At 43.7% G+C, this 17,528-nt stretch overlaps 1 protein-coding gene across 1 annotated transcript in view; it reads right to left on the bottom strand.

Moving 5' to 3' along the window:
* Window positions 1–17,528, bottom strand: part of loxhd1a (lipoxygenase homology PLAT domains 1a) — a 279,592-nt gene that overhangs the window by 116,076 nt on the left and 145,988 nt on the right. Inside the window, exons 25-26 of the mRNA XM_070859753.1 lie at window positions 8,327–8,491; window positions 5,477–5,658 (exon numbers count right to left, since the gene is read on the bottom strand). Coding sequence (XP_070715854.1) covers window positions 5,477–5,658; window positions 8,327–8,491 — 347 coding nt within the window. The remainder of the gene's footprint in view (window positions 1–5,476; window positions 5,659–8,326; window positions 8,492–17,528) is intronic.

Genomic DNA, 17,528 nt, shown 5'->3' on the forward strand with positions numbered 1-17,528 from the left:
GGCCTACTACTGCTCCTAATTCTTATGTTCTTGTGTTTCGACCGTGGGAACTCGGTGACAACATCAAATGTTCCGAGATCAGATATTGGCAAAGCCAGACAACAATAAAGCTCGCTCTACCATGCTACAAATCGCTAAAGCCCTCGTCTATGGATGCAATGCTGAGCTCCTATCTGTGAGGCTCCACTAAGGACCAATTTTACAAAATGTTGCTCTAGACAGGGAGCCTTGCCCTCTGAGAGCACATGTCAGGAATTTAGCCGAATTCCCAGTGCACACTCCCAAAGGTAAAACTCCCCACTTAAAGCACCATTTTGTAAAATATTTCCTTAATATCGCTCTTGCACATCTGGCAGGACACAAGAAAATACTTGATGCCTTGAGCTATCATTCTACCCTCTGTCTCCATCACAACCTTTCTGCTCCCTCGATTGTATTAATACAACTGCGCTCAGTAATCCTCTGAACTTTCAATATTTTCATTGCTGCAAATATACAACACCACATGTTGCTCCCCTACCCAAACGTCACTGTTTTTAAATCAGGACTCATTGTGCAGTCCCTTGTGTGGTCAAAGGGGTCAGATTTCTCTGGGGTCCTGCCGCTCATTCAGCATAACTTTGGTGAAAAAGCCTTGAAAACCCTGAAAAGTTGGGATATTGCTTGCTTTTTTTTCTCTTTTTATCCATGGAGGGGGCCCTGCACTATGGTCCTAAACCATCACCTTGGTTTCCCAATAATTTAAAATGCAGCTTTTTATTCAGTTCCATTCTAAGAACTTAACTGATGGGCCATTCATTGCTTCTGATCCAGTCCTACTGCACATATCTACTGCTCCTGGGAGAGGAATTTTATATCTATCTTTATTGGGACATACCAGTTTCATACTCGTACCTTCGCTAGATCTACAACAACAACTTGTATTTATAAAGCGCCTTTAACGTAGTAAAATGTCCCAAGGCACTTCACAGGAATGTTATAAGACAAACGTTTGATACCGAGCCACACAAGGAGAAATTAGGGCAGATGACTAAAAGTTTGGTCAAAGAGGTAGGATTTAAGGAGTGTCTTAAAGGAGGAAAGAGAGGTAGAGAGGCGGAGAGGTTTAGCAAGGGAATTCCAGAGCCAAGGGCCTAGGCAGCTAAAGGCACGGCCACCAATGGTTGAGCAGTTATAATCAGCGATGTTCAAGAGGGCATAATTTGAGGAGTGCAGATATCTCGGGGGACTGTGAGGCTGAAGAAGATAACAGAGATAGGGAGGGGCGAGGCCATGGAGGGATTTGTAAACAAGGATGAGAATTTTGAAATTGAGACGTTGCTTAACCGGGAGCCAATGTAGGTCAGCGAGCACAGGGGTGATGGGTGAGCGGGACTTGGTGTGAGTTAGGACATGGGCTGCCGAGTTTTGGATGACCTCAAGTTTACGTAGGGTAGAATGTGGGAGGTCAGCCAGGAATAGTCAAATCTAGAGGTAACAAAGGCATGGATGAGGGTTTCAGCAGCGGATGAGCTGAGGCAGGGGCGGAGATGGGTGATGTTACGGAGGTATAAATAGGCGCTTTTAGTTAAGCTGCAGATATGTGGCCGGAACCTCATTTCATAGTCAAATATGAAACCAAGGTTGCGAAAATTGAAGTCTAAGTTTGGATATCCTGCTGGCATCCACATTATCCATTCCCCGCAGCACTTTAAATCACATATTTTCTCCCAATGAAAACAAGTTTGAATGTTTAACGTAGAGAGCCAAGTCCCAGAATCTTCTGTGGGCATCTTAGCAATTCATCAGTGTCAAATGTGTCAGAGGGATTCAAATTCCTGGGGCATTGGAACAGGTTCTGGGGGAGGTGGGACCAGTACAAACCGGACGATCTGCACCTAGGCAGGACCGGAACCAATGTCCTAGAGGGAGTGTTTGCTAGTGCTGTTGGGGAGGAGTTAAACTAATATGGCAGGGGGATGGGAACCAATGCAGGGAGACAGAGGGAAACAAAAAGGAGACAAAAGCTAAAGACAGAAAGGAAATGAGTAAAAGTGGAGGGCAGAGAACCCCAAGGCAAAAAACAAAAAGGGCCACTGAATATAAAGGGGCTGCAGGAGGGGTCAAAACTAAAAATCATGGTTTAAAAACTAGTATTAAAACACTCTACCTAAACGCACGCAGCATTCGAAATAAAGTAAATGAGTTGACGGCACAAATCATTACAAATGGGTATGATTTGGTGGCCATTACAGAAACGTGGTTGCAGGGTGGTCAAGACTGGGAATTAAACATACAGGGGTATCTGACGATTCGGAAAGATAGACAAGAAGGGAAAGGAGGTGGGGTAGCTCTGTTAATAAAGGATGATATCAGGGCAGTTGTGAGGGATGATATTGGCTCCAATGAACAAAATGTTGAATTATTGTGGGTGGAGATTAGAGATAGTATGGGGAAAAAGTCACTGGTGGGCGTAGTTTATAGGCCCCCAAATAATAACTTCACGGTGGGGCGGGCAATAATCAAAGGAATAATGGAGGCATGCTAAAAAGCAACGGCAGTAATCATGGGGGATTTTAACCTACATATCGATTGGTCAAATCAAATCGCACGGGGTAGCCTGGAGAAGGAATTCATAGAATGCATACGGGATTGTTTCTTAGAACAGTATGTTACAGAACCTACAAGGAAGAAAGCTATCTTAGATCTGGTCCTGTGTAATGAGACAGGAATAATATACGATTTCCTAGTAAAAGATCCTCTCGGAATGAGTGATCACAGTATGGTTGAATTTGTAATACAGATTGAGGGTGAGGAAGTAGTGTCTCAAATGAGCGTACTATGCTTAAACAAAGGGGACTACAGTGGGATGAGGGCAGAGTTGGCTAAAGTAGACTGGAAACACAGACTAAACGGTGGCACAATTGAGGAACAGTGGAGGACTTTTAAGGAGCTCTTTCATAGTGCTCAACAAAAATATATCCCAGTGAAAAAGAAGGGCGGTAAGAGAAGGGATAACCAGCTGTGGATAACCAAGGAAATAAAGAAGAGTATCAAATTAAAAACCAATGCATATAAGGTGGCCAAGGTTAGTGGGAAAATAGAAGATTGGGAAAATTTTAAACGAACGCAAAGAATGACTAAAAAAGCAATAAAGAAAGGAAAGATAGATTACAAAGGTAAACTTGCGCAAAACATAAAAACGGATAGTAAAAGCTTTTACAGATATATAAAACGGAAAAGAGTGACTAAAGTAAATGTTGGTCCCTTAGAAGATGAGAAGACGGATTTAATAATGGGAAATGTGGAAATGGCTGAGACCTTAAACAATTATTTTGCGTCGGTCTTCACAGTGGAAGACACAAAAACCATGCCAAAAATTGCTGGTCACAGGAATGTGGGAAGGGAGGATCTTGAGACAATCACTATCACTAGTGGGGTAGTGCTGGACAGGCTAATGGGACTCAAGGTAGACAAGTCCCCTGGTCCTGATGAAATGCATCCCAGGATATTAAAAGAGATGGCGGAAGTGATAGCAGATGCATTCGTTATAATCTACCAAAATTCTCTGGACTCTAGGGAGGTACCAGCGGATTGGAAAGCAGCTAATGTAACGCTTCTGTTTAAAAAAGGGGTCAGACAAAAGGCAGGCAACTATAGGCCGGTTAGTTTAACATCTGTAGTGGGGAAAATGCTTGAAACTATCATTAAGGAAGAAATAGCGGGACATCTAGATAGGAATAGTGCAATCAAGCAGACGCAGCATGGATTCATGAAGGGGAAATCATGTTTAACTAATTTACTGGAATTCTTTGAGGATATAACGAGCATGGTGGATAGAGGTGTATCGATGGATGTGGTTTATTTAGATTTTCAAAAGGCATTCGATAAGGTGCCACACAAAAGGTTACTGCAGAAGATAAAGGTACCCGGAGTCAGAGGAAATGTATTAGCATGGTTCGAGAATTGGCTGGCTAACAGAAAGCAGAGAGTCGGAATAAATGGGCCCTTTTCACGTTGGAAATCGGTGGTTAGTGGTGTGCCACAGGGATCGGTGCTGGGACCACAACTGTTTACAATATAAATAGATGACCTGGAAGAGGGGACAGAGTGTAGTCTAACAACATTTGCAGATGACACAAAGATTAGTGGGAAAGCGGATTGTGTAGAGGACACAGAGAGGCTGCAAAGAGATTTAGATAGGTTAAGCGAATGGGCTAAGGTTTGGCAGATGGAATACAATGTTGGAAAGTGTGAGGTCATCCACCTTTGGAAAAAAAACAGTAAAAGGGAATATTATTTGAATGGGGAGAAATTACAACATGCTGCGGTGCAGTGGGACCTGGGGGTCCTTGTGCATGAATCCCAAAAAGTTAGTTTGCAGGTGCAGCAGATAATCAGGAAGGCGAATGGAATGTTGGCCTTCATTGCGAGAGGGATGGAGTACAAAAGCAGGGAGGTCCTGCTGCAACTGTATAGGGTATTGGTGAGGCCGCACCTGGAGTACTGCGTGCAGTTTTGGTCACCTTACTTAAGGAAGGATATACTAGCTTTGTAGGGGGTACAGAGACGATTCACTAGGCTGATTCCAGAGATGAGGTGTTACCTTATGATGATAGATTGAGTAGACTGGGTCTTTACTCGTTGGAGTTCAGAAGGATGAGGGGTGATCTTATAGAAACATTTAAAATAATGAAAGGGATAGACAAGATAGAGGCAGAGAGGTTGTTTCCACTGGTCGGGGAGGCTAGAACTAGGGGGCACAGCCTCAAAATACGGGGGAGCCAATTTAAAACCGAGTTGAGAAGGAATTTCTTCTCCCAGAGGGTTGTGAATCTGTGGAATTCTCTGCCCAAGGAAGCAGTTGAGGCTAGCTCATTGAATGTATTCAAATCACAGATAGATAGATTTTTAACCATTAAGGGAATTAAGGGTTACGGGGAGAGGGCGGGTAAGTGGAGCTGAGTCCACGGCCAGATCAGCCATGATCTTGTTGAATGGTGGAGCAGGCTCGAGGGGCTAGATGGCCTACTCCTGTTCCTAATTCTTATGTTCTTATGTTCCTTTGGAAACCAGAGGGCCTAAATCTTACACATTGCGGCAAAGTTTACAGTTTCGTGGTCCCGGGCACAGAGCTTTACACAATAGTAACACACAGGAGAATCCGGGTATGCAGGTGAGCGCGAACCATTTGTAGCCAAATTCCTGACATGTGCTCCCATTGTGCAATGCTGAGCGCTGGAAACCCTAAACCGGAAAATTTACCCCAATACTCGGACGATGGCCGCACCACATATAAGTTACCCAGAGTTAAGACGGGCTGTTTCCATTTATAATCAAATAGCGTTGAAGAGTATCACAGTAACCAATCAGAACGGCTGATAACAATGTAAACTGACTGGATACTTTTGGTGTAAGCTTGGTAACCTCACTGTTTATACAGTGAGCTCGTCGTTGACAAGTGAACGGGGTGGATTACTTTATTTTATATGCACACCTCTATGACGAACTTATTGACAGCGGCTCTCTCAAAGTACATCTTTCGCTCCCGCTTGTTAACACATAGAGACTTCTGATGTGTGCAGAGGCCGTCTCTCCCATAAAGGACGATGAAGACATCAGCATCGGTCCCAGCTCCATAAATGTCGGAGGTGTAAACAGTGATTTCGTATGGAACAACTGGAACAGCAAAGAGAAGCACCGGTTCAGCTCCTATACCTTCTTAGCAGAGTTCAAACACAGACTCAGAAAGACAGATGATCCTTTACAAGGATTGACCATCCTCTGGACAAGACACAAGTTATTAGGACTTAAAAAAAAACGGCCATAAATCGCATAGCGCCCCATTTGGGGCGACAACTTTTCAGGGAGCATAAAAGTATCGGCAGGCGGTAAAGAATTTTTGCTCTCGGAACTTCTGCTTTAGTGCTCCACGAGGGAAGTGGAGCACTGAATCCAGCGTTATCACTTCCCTCAGAGCGCTAAAGGGAGTGAGAGTGTGGTAGTGGTAGAGCGCTGAGCAATGTGTGGGGCAGTCCTGCTGTCCTTGGAGGCTCCTTCCCTAGCTTAAAGGAAAGGGCCATTGCTGTTTTGAATTAATCCTCATGCTGTCTCTGTGGGGCCACGGGACCTGTGCTACGTGTATAACCGCCCCAAGCGCTCTAAGAGAGCGCAGGGCTGAGGAATCGCGGCATCAAAATAAATCAGGAGGCACCAGACTGGGGAGATAAATAAATTTTGCCCTACCTGACCACCACTGCCTTTAAATATCGCTTTCCAAGCGCCAAGCCGAGGTGACAACGCCTCCTGCAGCTGCCGCTTTTGACGACCGGCGATGCTGCAGGGGGCGGGAGCGAATATCGCATTCAGGGCGGTAAAGGTGTGCTGTGCACCTAATGCCGTCATGATCTACGGGGCACAAGAGAGCGAGGCGGTAATTGTTAGCACCTGTGCAAAACCGCCAGGGAAATTCGCGGGCATCGGTGAATTCGCCGCACCCAGTCGAAAACCCCTTAACGCCCCGTTACTGCCCCCCGCAGGTGCTAACAGGAGGCACAAACCAGGCCAATTTCTCCCCCAAAGTCTCTTGTCAGCATTTTTTTATCAAAGAAAGAATCTCATCATCAGTACCTCGTTTAAAGAGGGAATCTTGGTGTCAGAATGCCCTTCAAAGAACCAAAGACGACATGAGGAACAAAGCAGCGAGTGCTCAGGATCTGGAGTGCACTGCCTGAAAGGCAGACTCAATACTGGCTTTCAAAAGGGAGTTGGATAAGTACCTGAAGGAAAATAAATTGCAGGGCTGCGGGGAAAGGGTGGGGGAGTGGGACTAGCTGAAGCGCTCTTGCAGAGAGCCGGCACGGGCTCGATGGGCTGAATGGCCTCCTTCTGTGCTGTAACCATTCTATGAAAATCCAAGCATCGAAAAGTCTCCACTCAGCAATTCCTTTCAAGTTGTGGCGTTACCTCTGGAATCCCTGTTTGAGTGAGTACATCACCATGGAAACGATGGAAGCCCGGACTTCTGCTACTGCTCTACTTGGGCGCACCTTCAGCAGGGCAGGGCTTCTGCCCATTACCGAGACGAGCCGCTGACCCTGACCAATCCTCTCACCTCAGGGTGATGGTGAGCTCCCTCCCTGGCCGCCACCAGGGCATCCCACTGGATTGGGGGCAACAGGGCCCAACTACCTTTAGGAGCTTTTGTCTCTCCACTTCCGTTGCTTTGTGAGTGAGTGTACAGGACCGGCAACAACAACAGAAACAATTCTGGGTCTCTCCTGTAGCCATTACAGTGCTGGAAAAAACAGGCCAAGGCAAACGTGCGTCCCTTGTGTCGTCTACCATACAGAAACAGGCCGTTCGGCCCAACTGGACCATGCTTCACATGAGCGTTTATGCTCCACAGGAGCCTCCTCCCACCCCTCTTCCTCTAACCCCATCAGCAGACCCTCTATTTTTCTCTCCCTCATGTGTCCAGCATTGTAAAGACGCAAATCGTGTGTCATGCATTGGAGGATGTATTTCCCCAATTGGCATCATGTCAATATACCTGCCTTTTATTGGGCAAGCAAATGATGCACTGCTCCGCTCTGGAAGCGGGAAATCGGGGACCCGCACACGATGGTAGGGATGTGGCAGGGCAACATTCTAACCCTGTCCAGATCCGCTGGTCAGGCAGGAGATCCAGTCAGCAGTCTCAAAACTAAGATCCCATTTAAACAGTAACAGAATTCCTTTGAAACACACATATCAAGCTGTCGCTACGAAGAACTGCAACATGATATCATTTATTTCTGTCTATTTTTTGTTACTTTTTACAAAACATATTCTCGGCTTGCAAAATCCCAGCTGGCAATTGAGCTCACTTTCCAAGAGTTGAACCCATTGGCAGAGTTGTGCGTGTTGAGCACACTGTATACCTGGATCGAATGTGAAAAATCGGTGAGGATCCAATTTATGAATATATCCTGAGCAATTCACTTCAGATCCATGTCAGAGTAAGCAGACCTCTCATTTGAAACACAAAAAGGAGCCAATTTTCTGATCTGCCTCAGGAAGGAGAAAGGAACTGAAGGAGAATGAAAATCATGGGAAAGGGTAACCTACGAGATTTGTGATTCTCATGATGAGGAATCTTTCCAATTTGCTTCCATAGTATGGAATTCCAATAGGCAAAACCACTTCCCATTCACTCCCATAGTACAGAATCTTAATGGACCATAATATTTCCCATTCATCCCCAGCGAACTGAATTTAGACGTTCTTTTAACTGAATTGGCTGGGATTGTCTACATTGCTAAGAACAGTGCCTCCTATCTCATTTAACTAGCAAGATGTAACATACATGGAACATATTCTTTAGTCTGTAAGTCTGCAGGGAAGAGGTCTCGTACTATGTATCCATCATCCTCAGCTTTATCCAACCAACGTCCACATGGGAAGCGCAGTAACTGTCCAAGTGATGGGGCGTCAATTTCCACCCAATCTAAATACCAGCCCGAACAGCCTCCTAAGGGAATACAAGGCAACATGGCAGTCAACCTCATGAGTGTTAAAACTGGAACTGCACTTAAACAAAGAGAGAACATATTTATGAAGTAGATTTAAGGGTAAGTATAGAGAGAAATGAACAGGTAATACAGGGTATAAGGTACACGATAGAAGCAATCCTGCTGGATTTGTGAACAGGCACCTGTGGAATACAACTGGCAAATCATAAAAATACAGCCAACGATGTAGATTAAGTTCTGGATTTTTTGCTTAATTATCTTTGGGTTTTCATTGTTGAAGCTTATGTGCGAGGGCTTGCCTTCTTGGTCGAAAAGAGATCACAACAGAATGTGTTGGACATGGCCAATTAGAAGATGTCAGAATGTTTTAAGATGATTAAAAAAGTTAATCTATTCCAGCATTCCTTTCTTCTGGAATGTTTAGTTGTAGAGCAAATATGAGAGAAAGGGAAATCTTAACCTATGGCCTCACCCCTCCCTATCTCTATAATCTCCTCCAGCCTCACAACCCCCCAAGATGTCTGCGCTCCTCTAATTCTGCCCTCCTGAGCATCCCTGATTGTAATCGCTCAACCATTGGTGGCCGTGCCTGCTGCTGCCTTGACCCCAAGCTCTGGAATTCCCTGCCTAAACCTCTCTGTCTCTCTACCTCTCCTTCCTCCTTCAAGACGCTTCTTAAAACTTACCTCTTTGACCAAGCTTTTGGTCACCTGTCCTAATTTCTCCTTATGTGGCTCGGTGTCAATTTTTTAAATTTCATAATACTTCTACGAAGGACCTTGGGATGTTTCACTACGTTAAAGGTGCTACAGAAATACGAGTTGTTGTTATATATGTAAAAGAGACAGTTCCAATTTCAGCACATACCACATTGAGAGATAAGATCCAGTCTACGCACTTACTGTACAATAAAGCTTGTAGCAAAGAGACAAAGGCTGAAAGATATAAGCTGGGTTGACACCTAAAGATTCCGCCTCAGCTAAACATGCAAACTACGTATTTGTACCTACATATTCAGATTAATTTCCCATAGGAAGCAGTAATCTTAAAGGCATAGGCCAGGTTAGTAGCTAAATATGTCGCAGACATCAGACTGCTCATGAGCAATGGCTCAGGAAATCACCTCGTGGTGAAAATGATCATATTCATGTTAGCCCTAATATTTCATAGGGGTTCGCTAGACTGTTGGAGCACGCCATGAAAATGGCAGAGGTTTGCGCCTTGTATGGGGCAGAATCTCCATTCATCCCTTACAAGACAAATGATGGCCAGGAGCCGGAGTCAGAGGTGGAGACGCTCAAGGCAGGGAGGTCTCCTTCCTCCAGCGGGCCAGTAGGCGAGTTTCCACAGACATGCGGCAGGTGGGTGCGGAGATGCACCCAAAGTGGTGTTTGCGCCTATTTGCTAATTAAATGTCCTCGCAATGAGCCTGCATGCTCCAATGGGATCGGTGTTGGAGAGCATCGTTAGGTGACCCGAGCAGTTTCAGGGCTCTGATAAATAAGAATTGCTGAAAGCATAAGAGAATGATAGATTAGGCTCGTAGCTTTAATGCCACTTGGATTTGGCACTGTCTTTTGTGCCCCATTCTGTGGATTGTTTCTCAGTGGCACATTGTACCACCAAATTGTGTTTTTGCATAGTTTGTCACCTGGTTTGCTGTTTCACCAATAAGTCACTTCTTTGGGCAAGGCAATGGTGTAAGGCTGATTCTGTTTGCAGTAGGGGCATCTAGGCTTTGGAGAGGGCACAGTGACAGCTCTTTAAATTGTCAGAGTATATATATAAACTGAACCCTGATGACATGTTTGATACAGCCACAGACTGCAACAAGGTGGGGGCACAGACTTAAGCTTAGAAGAAATTTGAACAGGCGTTTTAACAACTTTGTGCATGGAGTGGTGAGAGTGCTGAATGGACTGCCGGGAGTCAGTGGAGGTGGACTGTGACTGTAAATTTAAAGGAGTTGGATGAGTATTTTGTTGAGGGGAATTATTGAGTCGTATTGGAGATAGAGTGGTGGACCATCATTTCTGGCCTTTGGGATTGGCCCAATGACCCTAATGGCTTGTTATGGTGCTCTAGGCTCCTTTGTTGCGGTTCAATTCATTTTATTGGGTTGGTGTCAGTATTCAATTGGAAACCGAGGCCACAATGAAAGACTTTATGGTTTTCTGGTTTCACTGGATGTTGGGAAAATCCCAAACTAGTTGGGGCTGATTTTCTTTCCCTGTCCCAGTGTAAGTGGCCGCTTTGTTTTGACCAGCGCTGAACCCTGCTGTTTTTTCTGGGTTCAGCTCCTGGGTATGTGCTGGCCAAGTGCCGGGTAAAACATAACGCCTTGGATTTAGGTACCTTCGCCAAATCCCAGGAGTGGGAAATTACGGGCTGTAGCAGGTCTGAATAGTCCAAGCAGAATTCTGACCCAGTGGCCTTTGTCGTAACGAGCAGCTAAATAGTCTCCGCCCACATCATGCAGCTCCACTCCACCAAAGAATTGGAAATATAGGGGCCGAAACTGGTCGTCCGCCCATTTTTCGGCAGTTTGCCAATGGTATGTCGTTTCATACCGCCGGGTACCGCTGGGGTGGAGTGTGCGTGATTTTCATCAGTTTTTTCTCGGCGGTATGCCGAGCGGAGTGCACTTGATCTAATGTTTATTTTGTTCTCCCCCCCCCCAAAAAGAGTTGTAGAGCTGTTGAGTTGGGAGTGGCTTAGCCAGTCATGTGATGTTCACAAGACTCAATAAAACCCCAGCCAGTTGGGTTCGGGGGATCCATGATGAGGCAGATGATTGTGAGCCTAGTGGATGAACTGGTAATGTAGTGTGATAAACCAACTAGTTCTTAATAGCAATGTGTTGCTATGAATTCTTAAGCAAAGAACCCATGAAGCATATACATTACAGTTGAGTTTCCACCGATGGTCCTCAGGTAGGCATGCACCCAGCATTATCCTCAGAAAATGATGTGAAAGGTGTCACAATGTTAATATCACATTAAAATGGAATTTAAAGTACCTGCTTGCTTTAAGTGGTAGCTTCCCAACCCCACTTGTTGGCATCTGGGAAATGTACATTATGTGCAAAAGGGTCAAAGATCGGGTATTAGGAGACTCCACTACCTCCTGGGGCATTGGAAACAGGAAACGGACCCCTTTCCTTGTTCTAGGTTCTTCAATAAGTGTTGCCAAAATAATTGGTAATCCATAATTAGTTGGCAAAATATCAATGTCACACAAACAGGATAGAATACTAGGGGATGATTCCCCCATCTGACACTCCCGGTGAGGAGTGGCACTTAAATGGACTCCACCTTGCAAAATCATGCAGTCAGTGATTTTACATAATTGAAATGATTTCACAGGCTGTACTGAGATCTTTACCGAGATGCGCTCTCAGTTGATGTCTGATTACGGAATCACCCGTTATGATTTGACTCACTTTGATGAGTGTTTGCAAAGAACGTTTATGCAGAATTTGTCCTCGGGCAATTAAAGGAATCAGAGGCAATTAAAGGAATCAGACTCTTGATAGGGTAGATTGTGCATAGCCTGTGAAAGGAAGCTCATCGATGGTTTCAATGGCCCTTTCTTGTTCTGGCTGTCAGGTGTGGTGCCGGAGGACTGGAGGACTGCTAATGTTGTTTCGTTATTTAAAAAGGCAGAAAGGGATAGACCAAATAATTATAGGCTAATCAGCCTAACCTCGGTGATGGGCAAATTATCGGAAAAAATTCTGAGGGATAGCATGAATCATCATTTAGAATGGCACGGATTAAGCAAGGAGAGTTAGCATGCATTTGTTAAGGAAGGTCATGTCTGACTAACTTGATTGAATTTTTTGAGGTGGTAACAAGAAGGGTCAATGAGGGCAGTGCGTTTGATGTAGTCTACATGGATTTTAGCAAGGCTTTTGCCAAGGTCCCACATGGCAGACTGGTCAGAAAATGAAAAGCTCATGGGATCCAAGGGAAAGTGGCAAGTTGGACCCAAAATTGGCTCAGTGACAGGAAGCAAAGGCTAATGGTCAATCAATGTTTTTGTGACTGGAAGGCTGTTTACAGTGGGGTTTCGTAGGGCTCAGTACTAGGCCCCTTGCTTTTTATGGTATATATCAATGATTTAGACTTCAATGTAGGGGGCATGATTAAGAAGTTTGCAGATGATACAAAAATTGGCCGTGTGGTTGATAGTGAGGAAGAAAGCAGGAAAATATCAATGGCCTGGTCAGGTGGGCAGAAAAGAGGCAAATGGAATTCAATCTGAAGAAGTGCATCTGGGGAGAGATAAGAAGGCAAGGGAATACACAATAAATAGTAGGATACTGAGAAGTGTAGAGAAACAAAGAGACTTTGGAATGCATGTCCACAGATCCTTGAAATAGCAGGACATTCTCTCTATATCCACTCTACATCAAAACCTTTCATAATTTTAAAGACCTCTATTAGGTCACTCCTCAGCCTTTTTTTAAGAGCCTGTTCATCCTTTCCTGATATGTATACCCTCGCATTTCTGGTATTATCCTTGTAAATCTTCTCCACCCTCTCCAGAGCTTCGATATCCTTTTTATAATATGGCGACCAGAACTATACATAGTGGTATGGTCTAACCAAGGTTCGATACAGGTTTAGCATAACTTCCATACTTTAATTCTATACTTCTGGAAATAAACCCGAATGCTTGGTTTGCTTTTTTTATGGCCTTGCTAACTTGTGTCGCAACTTTTAGCGATTTGTGTATTTGTACTCCAAGATCCCTTTGTTCCTCCCGAGACTCTCACCCTCCAAGTAATAAATGACCTCCCTATTATTCCTGCCAAATTGAATGACCTCACACTTATCTGTGTTGAACTTCATATACCAATTATTTGCCCATTCTGCAAGTTTATTAATGTCCTCCTGTAATTTGTTGCAGTCCTCCTCAGTATTGACAACTTGGTGTCATCCGCAATTTGCAAATATTGTTTTTGATTCCAAAGTCTAAATAATTAATACAAATTGTGAAAACCGTGGTCCCAGCACTGATCCTTGTCGAACACCACTACCCACCTTCTGCCAGTGTGAATTTTTATCCATACGCTCTGCTTTCTGTCTTGAAGCCAGCTAGCTATCCATTCTGCTACTTGTCCCTTGACTCCGCATTCTCTTGCCTTGTTCGTCAGTCTATTATGGGGTATCTTATCGAAGGCCTTTTGAAAATTTAGATAAATTACATCTTCTGCATTACCATTTGTACTCTCTCTGTTATCTCTTCAAAAAATTCAATGAGGTTGGTCAAGCAAGACCTTCCCTTTTGAAATCCATGCTGACTGTTCATTATTGTATTTTTGGTTTCTAGATGTTCTTCTATTTTCTCCTTTAGTAGGGATTCCATTATTTTTTCTACTATCGATGTTAAGCTGACTGGTCTGTAATTCCCTGGACATATTCTATCCCCTTCTTAAATATAGCTATCTGCCAGTTCTCTGGAATGACTCCCTTTTCTAACAAATGATTAAATATGTGTAGTAATGCCTCTGCTATCTCTTTCCTAAATTCTTTTAAAATGCATGGATGCACTCCGTTCATCCCAGGGGTTTTATCCTCTTTGAGTTTGATTAGTTTATTTAATATATCCCCTCTTTTTATTTTAAATGTACTTATCTCATTACTAATCTCATTGTCCAATGTCATGTCCACCTATTCTATTTCCCTGGTAAATACTGAAGTAAAATAATTATTTAAATTTCTGCCATCTCTCTATATTACCTATGGTATTATCCTGTCTATCCCTTAATGGTCCTATTCCCATCCCAAACTTCCTTTTTTTATTGATGTGCCTGTAAAATATTTTGCTATATTATTTATGTTCCTTGATCATTTTATTTCATAGTTCCTCTTTGCCTTCCTAATTGTTTTTTTGACATCTCCTAATCTTTTCGTATTCTCCTTATCATGCACTCCCCTGCTTTCTATGTACTTAATGTATGCCTCTTTCCTTACCCTTAATTGTTCCCTTATGGCTTTATTCATCCTTGAAGTCTCACTGGTGTTTAATTTGTTCTTTCATTTTAGCGGAATATATTGTTCCTGAAATCTGCTGAACACCGTTTTAAATGTTTCCCATTGCAATTCTACATTGTATTTTGCCAATATTGTTGCCGATTTTATTTTCCCAATTCTATTCTCAGCCCCACAAAATCAGCTTTTCTCCAATCTATTACCCTAGTTTTCGTCATACTTATGTCCTTCTCAATTATCATCTTAAAGTGTATTATATATGGTCGCTATTGCCTAGATGTTCCCCTACTTTAACTTCTCTCATCTGCTCTGGTTCATTCCCCATTACTAGATCCAATAGCGAATCCTCCCTTGTTGGGTTATAAAGCATTCCTGTACACATTGTAGGAACTGCATTCCCTTATCCCTTTTACCTACCTCTCTTGCCCAATTAAAAGCAGGGTAGTTGAAATCCCCCAAGATCATTATTCTATGTTTTTTACTCATTTCCCTAATTTATCTGCATATTTCTTCCTCCACCTCCCTTCCAGTATTAGTGGTCTGTAGACTACACCTATTAGTGTGATTGATCCTTTATTATCTTTTATCTCTACCCATATGGATTCTATTTTTGTCTTGCTGATAGCTACATCACTTTTTTCTACAGCCATTATGCTATTCGTTATAAGTACAGCTACTGCACCTCCCCTTTCTCCCTCTTTATCTTTTTTAAATATGTTATATCCCGCAATGTTTAATTCCTAGTCCTGATTTTTCTATAGCCATGACTCAGTAATCCCTACTATGTCTGGTTCCTCGCAACACATGATTGCCTCCAGCTCTCCTGTTTTATTACGGACATTGTGTGCATTGCTGTACAGACAGTTTAGGTCATTTCTAGTAGGATTTCCTCTCACTTTATGTTTAACGATCTTTTTAGACTCCTGTTCTATAAATTCTATTTATTCCCTTGCCATCAATGTCCTCCCTTACTTTATTCTTTCTTATATTCTAAGTTGGCAATAAAACCTGAGTCACTGACTTGACATAGAAACATTGAAAATAGCTGCAGGAGTAGGCCATTCGGCCCTTCGAGCCTGCACCGCCATTCAATGAGTTCATGGCTGAACATGCAACCTCAGTACCCATTCCTGCTTTCTCGCCATACCCCTTGATCTCCCTAGTAGTAAGGACTATATCTAACTCCTTTTTGAATATATTTAGTGAATTGGCCTCAACAACTTTCTGTGGTAGAGAATTCCACAGGTTCACCACTCTCTGGGTGAAGAAGTTTCTCCTCATCTCGGTCCTAAATGGCTTACCCCTTATCCTTAGACTGTGTCCCCTGGTGCTGGACTTCCCCAACATTGGGAACATTCTTCCTGCATCTAACCTGTCTAAACCCGTCAGAATTTTAAATGTTTCTATGAGATCCCCTCTCATTCTTCTGAACTCCAGTGAATACAAGCCCAGTTGATCCAGTCTTTCTTGATATGTCAGTCCCGCCATCCCGGGAATCAGTCTGGTGAACCTTCGCTGCACTCCCTCAATAGCAAGAATGTCCTTCCTCAAGTTAGGAGACCAAAACTGTACACAATACTCCAGGTGTGGCCTCACCAAGGCCCTGTACAACTGTAGCAATACCTCCCTGCCCCATACTCAAATCCCCTCGCTATGAAGGCCAACATGCCATTTGCTTTCTTAACCACCTGCTGTACCTGCATGCCAACCTTCAATGACTGATGTACCATGACACCCAGGTCTCGTTGCACCTCCCCTTTTCCTAATCTGTCACCATTCAGATAATAGTCTGTCTCTCTGTCTTTACCACAAAAGTGGATAACCTCACATTTATCCACATTATACTTCATCTGCCATGCATTTGCCCACTCACCTAACCTATCCAAGTCACTCTGCAGCCTCATAGCATCCTCCTCGCAGCTCACACTGCCACCCAACTTAGTGTCATCCGCAAATTTGGAGATACTACATTTAATCCCCTCGTCCAAATCATTAATGTACAGTGTAAACAGCTGGGGCCCCAGCACAGAACCTTGCGGTACCCCATTAGTCACTGCCTGCCATTCTGAAAAGTACCCATTTACTCCTACTCTTTGCTTTCTGTCTGACAACCAGTTCTCAATCCATGTCAGCACATTACCCCGAATCCCATGTGCTTTAACTTTGCACATTAATCTCTTATGTGGGACCTTGTCGAAAGCCTTCTGAAAGTCCAAATATACCACATCAACTGGTTCTCCCTTGTCCACTCTACTGGAAACATCCTCAAAAAATTCCAGAAGATTTGTCAAGCATGATTTCCCTTTCACAAATCCATGCTGACTTGGACCTATCATGTCACCTCTTTCCAAATGCGCTGTTATGACATCCTTAATAATTGATTCCATCATTTTACCCACTACTGATGTCAGAATGACCGGTCTATAATTCCCTGTTTTCTCTCTCCCTCCTTTTTTAAAAAGTGGGGTTACATTGGCTACCTTCCACTCAATAGGAACTGATCCAGAGTCTATGGAATGTTGGAAAATGACTGTCAATACATCCGTTATTTCCAAGGCCACCTCCTTAAGTACTCTGGGATGCAGTCCATCAGGCCCTGGGGATTTATCGGCGTTCAATCCCATCAATTTCCCCAACACAATTTCCCGAATAATAAGGATTTCCCTCAGTTCCTCCTTCTTACTAGACCCTCTGACCCCTTTTATATTCGGAAGGTTGTTTGTGTCCTCCTTACTGAATACCGTACCAAAGTATTTGTTCAATTGGTCTGCCATTTCTTTGTTCCCCATTATGACTTCCCCTGATTCTGACTGCAGGGGACCTACGTTTGTCTTTGCTAACCTTTTTCTCCTTACATGTCATTAGAAACTTTTGCAGTCCATCTTCATGTTCCCTGCAAGCTTCCTCTCGTACTCTATTTTCTATGCCCTAATCAAACCCTTTGTCCTCCTCTGCTGAGTTCTAAATTTCTCCCAGTCCCCGGGTTCGCTGCTATTTCTGGCCAATTTGTATGCCACTTCCTTGGCTTTAATACTAT

This window comes from Pristiophorus japonicus, chromosome 2 (genome assembly GCF_044704955.1).
Source record: "Pristiophorus japonicus isolate sPriJap1 chromosome 2, sPriJap1.hap1, whole genome shotgun sequence".
Lineage (NCBI taxonomy): Eukaryota > Metazoa > Chordata > Chondrichthyes > Pristiophoridae > Pristiophorus > Pristiophorus japonicus.